General features: G+C 51.3%; 1 protein-coding gene across 6 annotated transcripts in view; it reads right to left on the bottom strand.

Moving 5' to 3' along the window:
* The window catches only part of Pou6f1 (POU class 6 homeobox 1), a 24,705-nt gene extending 13,154 nt beyond the window's left edge, over positions 1–11,551 (bottom strand). For 3 of the 6 annotated variants that reach the window (XM_013348719.2, XM_026782622.1, XM_026782621.1), the window contains exons 1-4: positions 10,863–11,551; positions 8,086–8,152; positions 5,863–6,009; positions 3,963–4,158 (exon numbers count right to left, since the gene is read on the bottom strand). In XM_013348719.2, coding sequence (XP_013204173.1) covers positions 3,963–4,158; positions 5,863–5,910 — 244 coding nt within the window. In that variant the 5' untranslated portion in view covers positions 5,911–6,009; positions 8,086–8,152; positions 10,863–11,551. The remainder of the gene's footprint in view (positions 1–3,962; positions 4,159–5,862; positions 6,010–8,085; positions 8,153–10,862) is intronic. The other 3 variants (XM_026782619.1, XM_013348718.2, XM_026782620.1) reach the window with 3 other exon arrangements.
* Positions 11,552–12,024: the final 473 nt, after the last annotated feature.

Genomic DNA, 12,024 nt, shown 5'->3' with positions numbered 1-12,024 from the left:
GATGGATGGATGGATGATGGATGGGTGGGTGGATGGATGGGTGGATGGATGGATGGATGGATGGATGGGTGGATGGGTGGATGGATGGATGGATGGGTGGGTGGATGGATGGATGGATAGATGGGTGGGTGGATGGATGGATGGATGGATGGATGGATAGATGATGGATGGGGTCCAATCTTGCAGAGAACCAAGTTTGTATGTTGTTCTCTGGCCTCCACATGTGTGCCTATCATGTTTGTATGTGTGTGCATGCACACACATAAATAATAAATCAGTGAAAGGAAGCACAAAAAGTGGGAATGTGATAGGGACAAAAGCCTACCGCAGAGAAAGGAAACGCCTGTCTATTTGGGCGCAGTTTCAAAGCGGGACCACAGCCAGCAGTGCGATTCTCTAACCCTAGTAAGTAGGAGGCTGAGGCAGGAGAACAGAGAATTCACAATGAGTTCAAGACTGGCCTGTTTTACAGAAAGATGGGACACTTGTTTCTACACAATACCACCGAGTTTAGATTAGCCAGCTTTTGTTTTTTTCCCCTTGAGCCGGGAGTCTCGCGCTGTAGCCCAGGTTGGTTTTGAACTCAGGTTTTGAATTTAGCCTTGACTCCTCAGCAGTCCCGTTGCCTCAGCCCTGCCTCAGTGTGGGGATTACAGGCTTGGCCTGCATACCTGGCTCCACCTTTATCACTGTTCTTTTCTTTTTACTTGCTCAGACTCCTGATGGCCCCACCTCCACCTCCTACCTCCTGGGATTACCTAGGCATGTGACTGCACCCACTTGCATGTGGTGGAGGGGATTGAACCCAGAATCTCATGCAGGCTAAACAAGCTACACTAGCAAGCCACAGGCTCAGTCCCTTTTCGCTGTTTTTCTGGTTTATCAGGAGAGCAGCACCTTAAAGCCAGGGTTCCTCCCACTCCTCCTCCTTTGCTTTTTGTTCTTTTGACACAGGGTCTCTTCTTCCTATTTACACCACACTGGCCTCGAACCCAGAGATCCTCCTGCCTCTGCCGCCTGAGTGTTGGGATTAAAGGCGTGTGCCAGGGGCTAGAGAGATGGCTCAGTGGTTAAGAGCACTGGCTACTCTTCCAGAGGACCCGGGTTCAATTCCCAGCACCCACATGGCAGCTCACAACTGTCTGAAAATGCAGTTCCACAAGATGTGACACCTTCACACCAATGCACATAAAGTTAAATAAATCATTAAAAAAATTAAAAAATAAAAAATAAATAAATAAAGGCATGTGCCACCATGCCCAGCCGCCTTCTCTTCTTATTGTTAATAACTGGTCTTTTTAAAATTTCCTTCTATGTCAATAAGTGATTCTTTTTTCTCTGAGACAGGTCTCACACTGTAGCCGGTGCTATCCTGGCAACCACTATCCAGCCCAGGTGGGTCTCAGGCTCTCAGCACTCTCTGCCTCAGCTTCCTCAGCGCCACCATTATAGTCTTGTGCCACAACACTCAGTTTTAACAAGTAGTTTTTCTTCAAAGGAATTTTAGTGGACCATACTATAAAGAAATAAAAATCAGTACAAACACACTGAAAGAAGTACTGTTTATGAGGATAAAATAGCCGAGGGTGGCCCGAATCCAAAGCAGATGTGTGAGAGCATGTCAGCACAGGAAATGGGCATAGCACGGCATGGGGAGATAGCTCGGCTGTTAAGCGCGCCAGCTACACTTGTGGAGGACCCTGGTTCAGTTCCCAGCACCCACACGATGGCTCTGTAACGCTAACCATCTATAAAACTCCAATCCCAGATCTAATGGCCTCATCTGTGTTCCAGGCACACAAGTGGTACGTGCAGGCGCAACACCCACACACAGAAATAAATCTAAGAAAAAAATTAATGGAAAAAAAAGCAGATGAAAGAACACGGGGGTGTGTCTCAATTCCAGAGTCTACCCTCCAGCACCACAAGAATGGAGAGAGCGTGTGATGAGGACGTAGTCAGAGGAACGCGAACCACTAGACTCTTCACCCTGAGGTTCCTATTACCTGGGCTTGTGTTGATAGCTCCGTCCCGTCTTAATACTGCAGCTACCGAAAGGACCCAGTCGGTCTCCACGGACAGCCACTGAGACAGTCCCTCTCACTCAAATACCCCGTCACCTGACTGCCCCGGCTCACACTCCTCGACTCCGAGGAAGCCGTCTATGAGAGAAAACGCTCACCACTATAACACTTGTGCTATGATGTGAGGGACCAGGTCTGGGTCGGGGAGAATCCTGACACCAGAAAAAAATGGGGTCGAGAAAATGGGCACTGTGGATAAACCCAAGAAACTCCCTGAATTTTTCCAAAAAAGATTCCATTCCACATGGCCCTGTGAGTCCAAAGGATGGCAGGGACAGCGACCTTGTCTGTCGTGCCCCATCTCTGAAGCCCTCTCCTTTAGAAGGGGGGGGGGGGGGGGGGGTGGCGGGGGTCATCCTGGCCTACATACAGGAACAGAGTTTCCTAGGCTGGAGGGCGGGGTGCTCTTTTTCTTTCTCTCTCCCTCAGAGAGGGAGAGTAAGTGAAGCTGCTAGCCTGCCAAGAGCTCGCGCACCCATGTCCAGTACAGGAGAGGGAGCAGTAAGTGAAGCCACTAGCCTGCCAAGAGCTCGCGCACCCATGTCCAGTACAGGAGAGGGAGCAGTGAGTGAAGCCACTAGCCTGCCGAGAGCTCGCGCACCCATGTCCAGTACAGGGAAGGTTAAGGAGCAATAGAAGGACTAGGACATGGGACCCAACTGCCAGTCACGACATCAGTGAACTCTCGTTCTCCAACAGAGAAACTTCTTTTTGCAGTGGGTGGGGGCTGATCCAGACTCACAGAGGGTCAGAACATGGAGAGTAAGAGACCCTGAGCTGGTCAGTCCTAAGCGAGACATTTGTATCAGTGCCCGGAGGCTTAGGGAATAGCTCAGAAGAGGAGGCTGGAATGGAAGAGCCAGAGACTCTGGGGTGCTGGGAGTCTGCTTTCTGGACATGACACAGTTATTGCACTTAGGGACTAACTGTAGCTGTGGTTACCTGCACAAGACCAGGCCTGTCACCAATACATCAAATACCAGCAAGGGGTCAACCCACCTCTTACTGAGGAACTATGGGCCACAAATAAGTACTGGTCAGTTCCTTCAGTGGTATAGCCACTAGTAAGTTGTCCACATTCCAGTAACTAACCCTTCACACATGCTTATGCAAGCAATGACAGTTAAACTTGATGGCTTTTAAAAAATATAAAAGAATAGACAGCCAAGTAGAAGAAGGGTTTCAGTGGCACAGGGAAGGTGAAAGTTCAGGATACATAGGTATAAAAATGTCGGAGAATTAAAAAAAGAAAGAAAGGCCGAAGGCTGACAGATGGATCGTGGGACTCAGGAAAGTGGCGAGGAGGTCCAAGGATCCTTACAAAATGCAACAACTGCTGGCGAAGAAAGACAAGGGACGGCCCCCACAGCTAAGCTGCCAGTGACTCTCCAACTGCGGCAGGCCAGGAGAACTCACCTCACACCCTGGCGGCAGTGTTGAAGGATGGCACCTGTAAACCCAGTGGAGGGAGATAGGCAATGTCGGGTATCACCTAATCTGATCCTTAGCTCAAGGGAGACAAGATGTCCTTCCACCCTCGGCTCCTGGGATCTCCCAGCTCTGCTATAAACGGGATTTAACTGGAAAGCTGGAGGGATCTCGAGAGTCTCTCTCCTTCCCTGGCTTGGGCGGTCTAGTGTAGACCTAGGACCCTCTCTAGGCCAGACGTGCCAATCTTCACCCAAAGCCATCTCAGTTCAGGCATGGGTGCAAAGAAACCCAATTCTAGATATAAGGAGGGTAAGGTATTCCTGGAAACTGGCCAGCATTACGGACTGTGGCCAGAGGTTGCCAAACGGGCAGGAAGACAAGGCCCTAATGCCACCAGGGCCCCCTGGGCCATGAGAGAGAAGCAGCAGATTAGCGATAGCCTCATACCAGTTGGCTCTGCAGAGTGGTCTGGGTCGCGCTGCCCGGCTTCAGCAGCAGGTTCGCCAGCTTCGGCAGGGCCTCTACTCTGGGAGCCGTCAGCAGCCACGCTCTCGAGTCCTTTGCTCTCCTCCTCAGCCGGGAGCTGAGCGTCCACCCCGACTTCCAGCACTCGAATGGTCTCATGGCCTGACATCACAATGACCTGAAGTAGAGGATGGGGGACAGCGCTTGGGAAAGGAGCCAGCGCTCTGGGGATGGGAGGATTCAGCATGTGGAGTTCTCATCCAGAGAACGGGAACTCTGAGAAGGGCAGAATTTGGGCCAGGCTACTGTCCCCAATTCCCAACAAGGAGCTGCTAGAAGCAAGCAGGCCCTGGAGGCAGAAAGAAAAGTGCCACAGAGTCAAACCATTTGGAGATATTTCTGTTTGTTCCCCATCTTGGACTTATCTCAGGAAGTGGGAAATGGCTCATTCTTGGAGCCTGCAAGAGCATCCTCTCGGATACTGAGGTACTAGAGACCAGGAAGAAATCTGTCCTAACTTCCCTTAGAGACCACCTGGAGGCTCCCAGAGCGGGAGTGTGGGAACTGAGTGTTCCACCGTGTTCTACAGTTTGTCTTCATTAATGTTGTGTGTGGTGTGTGCACGTTCTTGTGTGTGCACGCATGCACGCATGACACAGTGCTCACGCACCTTCAGGGATTCTCCCCTCTCAGCTTGCTGTGTACTTCCTCCAGGAGGTTCTCTCACTCATGGGAGGAGGGCTGAATTACGGACATACACACCGCATGCAGCGTTCTTATGTGGGTCCTGAGAATCTAACTCGGGCTGTCTATGCTACAAATGCTTTACCTACTGAGCCATGTCTCCAACCCTTGAGTAACTTCTAAACTCAGACACTACAAGTTCCCTGAAAGCTAAGTTCCCCAAAGAAGGGTCAAGAATCACCAAATACAGTTTCTCCTGCCCCACCCTACCCTGTTCTGTGGATCCCAAGGACCTCATGTCCATAGTCGGGCGTTCTCAAAGGGCGAGGGCACCTTCCGCGAGTCCCTGCTCAAACACCCTGCACACCCTGTACAAAGCTCTTTATTCCATCACTGAAATGCACCATCCTGGCCGTTCAGAATCCCCAGTGAACCCCATACGTGAGAAAGAGCTGTGTCCATCATCAATAGTGGTTAGAACCACTCCAGCCCTGCAGCCTGGAAACTGGCTCTGCCATAGACCGACCGTGCCAGAAAAGGCTTCTGGGAGCCATCAAGAGGAATGAATATATACCACAGCAGGTTCCTTTGGCAGATTCGACCTTGACCTGGGGGATTTCACTACGATTTCATTTCAAAGGACGCTGATTTGTTTTCTTCTTTTAAGGCATAGTATTTCAGAAATCACAGAAAATACATAGAATCATAAAAGAAAAACGAAGTCACCTGTCCAAACACGTATAGGTATTTGTGTACTTTAACAGGTGTTTGAGATCTTTTCATTTTATGTGTATTCATTTTAGGTGTTTTGCTTGCATGTATACATATCTGCACACCATATGCATGTAGCACCTGCAGAGGCCAGAAGGGGGCATCGGATGCTTTGGAACTAGGTTGCGAGTAGCCACGAGGGTGTGGGGACTCAAGGCCACGTCCTCTGCAAGACCAATCAATGCTTTTAACTGCAGAGCCATCTCTCCAGCCACCCAGTGGAGTTTAATTTAAATTTCAAAGTTGCAACTTAAGATCCCAAACTCCGCCCAAGAAATTCTAGTAGACACTCCTTTGGACAGGTCGAGTGATCAAAAACTTTAATAAGAGACAGACAGTGAGAGGCCCCATTATGTCCTTCTCCCTGGCCATACCACCCCTCAGGCCGCGACCCTCAGCATCCCCACTTCTCACCCCCAGGAGATACCTGCTCATTTACGGTCAGAGATGAGTCAGAACCAGCTCCAGGATCCATGGTCACTGCCGGGTGGGGTGGGTGCCAGTCCCCCACCTAGTGCATTCTGGGTAGGAAAGCAAAGGCTGGTGAGCTGTGGCGCTGAAGTTTCCAGGTTGCCTAGAAAAGTCAGAAATAGAACAGTAAGTAGGAGAAGAGAAGACATGCTCTCTTGAGAACACAGAAGAAAACAAAGCAAGACGCTAAAAATTTTGAAGACTCCAGCATCCTGGAGAGCCCGCACCCAGGGGAACCCAGAAGATCTGTGTTTAGGAAGGCAAAGGAGAGAGGGAGGTCATCTGTCCCTGGGGTCCCCCAGTCCACAAGAGTCCAAGGTGGAGCTAAGAGACACTTGGAACCTTGGAAAGGCGAGAGGAGGGTTCTGGACATCAGTGTTTCCCTGGGCAGCTTCCTGAAGAGGCAGTAGAGAGAATTCAACCCGGTGCTCTGACTCTCTGGAGCTAGACCAAAAAATGCCTCTTCCTAGACCCCTCCCCACAGCCCTTGGAGCCTCCGATTCGGTGGTGGATTTCGAGAGATTCTGCAGGGATGGCCCAGGGACCATGCTGTCTGGTACACAGGAGGCAATGTGTTCCCAGAGGTGGCATAGCCTGCCAGGAGCAGGAAGCAAGAGTGGGTGAACCCCGTGTGAGGACAGGCTGTCTGGCTGGAGTCATTTTTTTAAAAAGTAGGCAAACAAATTAGACATTTGTGTAGGAGAAAAGGTAACTGACATTTAGTTTGTGTACCTGCTGTAGGATGAGTGTTTTATGACACTGACATATTACTCATCTCCACTCTGGGGACTGGGGATGTTATCGTCACTGTGTCACACTTGAGGGAATCCAGAACACTGTTCTATACCCTACTTTACCTTTTTCTCCTGTAAGGTTTTTTGTCATCCCAAGGACTGAATCTAGGGCCTTGAACAAATTAGTCAAGTTATATGCACATCTACAACACTGGACTATAACCAAAGCCCCACAAGCCTTTTCTAAACTGAGGTAAAATTCTGCTATGGTCTGAAAGCTTGCCTCCCTCTCAGTTCATCTGTTGGAATCATAAGCCCCGAGGTGACAGGCGGAAGAGATGCGAGTGTCTGGGAGGTGAGATTAGGAAGGCAGGCTAGTTCACTAGACAACTTGACCTCCGCCTTCCAGCCTCCAGCGTCAGCAGCCATGAGTTTCTATTGTTTACCAGCTATGGGGACGATACTCTGTTACAGCAGCCCCAACAAATATAAAGTCACATGCAGAGAGCTCACCAGCTTAAGTATTTTATTGTATTATTCATCACTCTCTCTGTGATGCGGCGGGGCGGGGGGGATTGAACTCAAGGCTTGGTGTGCACTAGCAAGTGCTCATCATAGACCAGGCTAGCCTAGAACTTCCGAGAGCCACTTGCCTCTGACTGCTGAGTGCTGGGGTTAGCGGTGTGGGCCAGCACTTCTGGGGTTTTAAAGCATTTCTTTCAGTGGGATTCTGTACACTCACGACGCTGTGCATCCAGGAGCACTTCTAGTTCAGGAACACAAAACTCCACTGGCACTGTCTCTCCCAGCCCCTGGGAGCCCCTCATCTGCTTTCTCTACAGATTTTCCTACTGTTCCTGGGTTTACAGGCTGTAGGGAGGTGCCGTGTGGCTGCTGGAAATGGAACACAGTCCTCTGTTGGAGCAGCAGGTATTTGCAACTGTGGGCTACCTCTCCATCCCCCAAGGGAACGTTTTTGGCCAGGGTTTTTCTGCATCACTAGGCTAATCAAGTGATCCCTACATCCTTGTGCTGCTACGTCCAGCTTTAAATTGGTAATATTTACGTAACAATAGGGCCTAGCACGCAGACACTATATCAGTGTTACTCTTATTGTTCTGGTTTGCATGTTTGTTTGTTGAGACAAGTTGCATGTATTCCAGGCTGACCTGGAACTCCTAACCTAGCTGAAGATGACCTTGAATTTCTTGTCCTCCTGTCTCCCAGTCCCAAGTGCTGGGGTTATAGGTGCACATACTAAGCTAATGGGGCCTTGGGAATGGAACCCGGGGCTCCATGTAGGCTAGGCAAGCGCTATCCCAACAGAGTTTCATCCCCAGTTCTACTACTGCTGTTATTTTAACTGAAACAAAGCATGCATACAAAACGTTTCAAAGCATAAAATAGTATAAAATGTAAATGGTTACCATTATGATTTTACTTACTTGTTTACTTATGGGACAGGAAGGTGGACCCAGCACATGCGCTCTGCCGTGGAGTTACAGCCGAGTGCTAGTGTTATAATGACACGGTAATTAAGCATGGAGGAAATGTGAGTTTACGCCAGATTGTTTTCTTTTCTTTTCTCTCTCTGCTGATCTCTCTTTGGAGACAGGGTCTCTGCATAGCCCTGGCTGTTCTGGATCTCACTCTGTAGACCAGGCTGGCCTTGAACTCACGGAGGCCAGCCTGCCTCTGCCTCCCAAAGCTACGATTAAAAGCATGTGCACCGCACTCATGTTTCTTTTTTTTCCCTTGAAGCAGAAAACCTTTAGAAAACATGTTTCTTTCTTTTCTATTTCTTAATTTTCATTTCTGGGTTTGAATTTGCCCTGTGCATGCTAGGTCAGTGCTGCACCACCAAGTACCACACACAGCACCACCACCAACAACTACTTCTACTACTTCTTCTTCTACTACTTCTTCTTCTTCTCTTCTTCTTCTTCTTCTTCTTCTTCTTCTTCTTCTTCTTCTTCTTCTTCTCCTCCTCCTCCTCCTCCTCCTCCTCCTCCTCCTCCTCCTCCTCCTCCTCCTCCTCTTCCTCTTCTTCTTATTCTTCGTTTGTTTTTCAAGACAGGGTTTCTCTGTGTTGGTTTGGAGCCTGTCCTGGCACTAGCTCTTGTAGACCAGGCTGACCTCGAACTCACGGAGATCCACCTGCCTCTGCCTCCAGAGTGCTGAGATTAAAGATGTGCGCCACCACCACCTGGCTATAGCGCCAGTGTCTTCTAATTTGTGATATGTACTTTCTCCTTACCATCATTAGGCTGAGTGTGTGCATGCATGTGTGCATATGTTTGAGTGTGTGTGTGCGTTCAAATGTGTGTGTGTGAATTGTACAGATGTAATATACTGTTGAGCTCTATCTCCAGACTTTCTTTCCTTTGTTTTTGTTTAGTATTTTGTTTTTCTTGTTGTTGTTGTTTTGTTTTGAACAGGGTCTTTCTGCACAGCCCTGGCTGTCCTGGATCTCACTCTGTAGACCAGGTTGGCCTCAAACTCAGAGATCTGCCTGCCTCTGCCTCCTGAGTGCTGGGATTAAAGGTATGCGCCACCACTGTCTGGCTTTTTTGTGTCATTTGTTGCTGTTGCTAGATTTTGGTTCTGCCTGTTTGTTTTTGACATTTGCTGCTTTTCTTCTTTTTTGACATTTACTTCTTAGTCTGTGTGTGTATATGGAACCCGAGTGCCACGGTGTGCCCGTGTCACAGCCTGCGTGTGAAGACAACTTGTGGGAGTCATTTCTTGGATTCTACCATGTGAGGTTTAGAGATCCAACATCCAGTGGCAGGCTTGGCAGCACAGGCCTTTACCTGAGGAGCCGGCTAGCCAGCGCCCCCTTTCTGTTTTGTATTTATTGAAGTTGATGTTTGTTTTGGGGCTTTTGTTTGTCTTTAGTTTTTGAGGCAGTCTCACTATGTAAATCTCTGATACTCCTGCTTCATCATCCCCTCTGCCTGGGTTACAGCTCTGAGCCACATCCTCACCTTTCCTTAGCTGCCAGTAGTGCCTCAAGGAGGAAAAGAAAACCAGGGTTCTCTCTCTCTCCCTCCCTCCTTCCCTCCCTCCTTCTATTCTACCTTTCTTTTTCTCCCTCCCTCTCTCTGCCTCTCCTTCCTTTCTCCCCTCCCTCCCTCTCTCTCTCCCCCCCTTTCTTTCTCCTTCTCTCCCCCTTTCTCCCTCTCCGGATTCTCTGGTTTGTTTTGATGTTTATGATCCATTTGCTCACTCCTGGACAGGTGTGGGGCTTTGTCTTCGTGTGGCCCTTGCTGGTTATAGAATCAATTAATGTAGTTCTACTGTTTGGGTCACACAAACATCACCCTGAGCACCAACTTCAATCAAAACATATGAGCCTCTCGCCAGTCAGTGTTGACTGGCGTGGATTACCAAAGTGACAGGAGGAGGTATATATACTTATGGAACTGAAGATCAACCTTCTGTTTTACGAGCAAGAACTTAGAGCGAAGAGGCTGCAGTTTCTCCATCTCTGCTAGAGCTTCCTGTGTTTGGCCTAGCAAGGCTTCTTGACAAGCTTTTATTTCCTCCTGACAGCCGTAGGGACTATTCTGTAAAGGTTTTAGGCTTTCCAGCCCAGCCCAGGCGGCGATCTGAGCGCTCAAGTGGGTTAGAAGCCACTCTGGAGAGCCCTCGGCCTTGTCAGGTGCAAATGTCCCGGGAGGACACACGGGGCCCATTTTATGACATTATTAATACTAATACTGTCATTAAATATTTATGAAGTGCCCACGCTCTGGTCGACGGTGACCCTCCCACCACTTCCCTATCCTTCCAGCAACAGCGAGGTCTCTACCCCAGAGTCCCTGGCGCCCTTTCTCCGGGGGAGTGGTGACAGGTCGCCCAAACCCAAGCGTCCGGGTCTCCAGGGCTCTGCAAGCCTCTTCCGGAGACCCAACCCGGGCTCTAGGGCCGGGCGTCCTTCTGGCAGCCGCCCCTCCACGGGTGTCCGCGGGGCACCGGGGGACCAGGGCGCGGCCCGGGGTCTGCGGCCTCAAGTGGACAGCGCGGCCGTCAGCTCCCACAGCTCCCGCCTCCCGGGCCGCAGCCCGCCGCCCCGGCCCCGCGCCTTTTTCCTCTTTATCATAAATATATAAATTATGCTAATTACGGGCATTGCATATTAACCAAATCCGAAACCTCCCCTGCCCGGCCCCCTCCCCCTCCGTGAAAAGCCCTCCCCGCCCCGGACCCCGCTACTCACCGGAGCCCGAAGCCCAGCCTTCCGCCCCCTGGCTGCCCAGCGGCCACCGACTAGACACTCATGCCCTGCCCGGGCCAGGGGGCCGCGGCCGAGGCTGCAGCCCGCAGACAAAGAAGCCGGAGCGGCTCGGCCCGGCTCGCTCGGCCCAGAGCCACTCGGGACCCGCCGCCCCCCGAGCCCCCCGCCGGGGCTGGCAGAGCGGAGCAGTGGTGGGTTGCTGGCCACGCGCGGGCCGGGACGCCGGGGGCGGGGGCGGCCAGGTGCAGTCCCCTCCTCGCCCCCTCCTCCCTCCCCCCCTTTCCCTCCTTCTGCTACTTGGATTTTTTTAGCTGCTGCGTCATGAGCATAATTTATGCAAAGCGCTTTGCCGCACGCCGCACCTCCCGCGCCAGCCGCCGGGGGCGGCGGTCAGGAAAGGGAGGGGGTCTGGGGAGCGGCGAACGGCTCGTGGGGGTGGGGAGGAACCCCAGGCCCCGTCGGGACTAGAACCCAGGGCCTGTGGGGCCACTTGACTCGACCCTCTCAGAGAGTAGCACTGGAGTCTCGATCGGTGGCCCCGGTCACCTTCCCTGCAGCCGAGGATTGGGTCAGTGTCCAACTGTGACTGTCCCGGTCGTCAACTGCCTTTCTCAACGGCGAACCTCAAGTTCACGTCTATCCTCCAGCCTGGGAAAGGAATGGGACCACGGATGACCCTCAGGCTCAGTGGAGCAGGGCCTCGGGAGCAGCTGTGCCCTCGTGGTACATCCCAGAGGGGACCAGGGTTCCGAACGCTCCGAGCCGCTCACCTTCCCACCTTCCTGGAGTGGCGGAGTCCTAACCACAGCCTGCTGGCTAGTTAGGATCGAGAAGGTGTGAAAAGAAAAAGTTTGGTGTAATAGAGAAAGAAAAACAAGCTCGGTGGTCGTGGTGCTAAGGGAAGGGAAGGCTTAGAGGCCGAGAGGGGACTGCGGACCGAAGGTTTGGGAGGTAATGAACAACTGGAAGGAAGACCAAGGGGCGACGGGGGGGGGGGGGTTAATGAAGCCAGAGAAGGTGGATTCCAACAGTTAAGCGGCTTGTTGTCAATCTAATGTTCCCCTTCACCCCACCCACACCCACATTTCTTGGATGACCTGGAGGTAGATGGTGCAGAAGCAGCATTAGGAGAAAGGCAGTGGAG

This window comes from Microtus ochrogaster, chromosome 15, assembly GCF_000317375.1.
Source record: "Microtus ochrogaster isolate Prairie Vole_2 chromosome 15, MicOch1.0, whole genome shotgun sequence".
Lineage (NCBI taxonomy): Eukaryota > Metazoa > Chordata > Mammalia > Rodentia > Cricetidae > Microtus > Microtus ochrogaster.
Note: the sequence above shows the minus strand (reverse complement) of the source record. Positions and strands in the feature narration are given on the sequence as shown.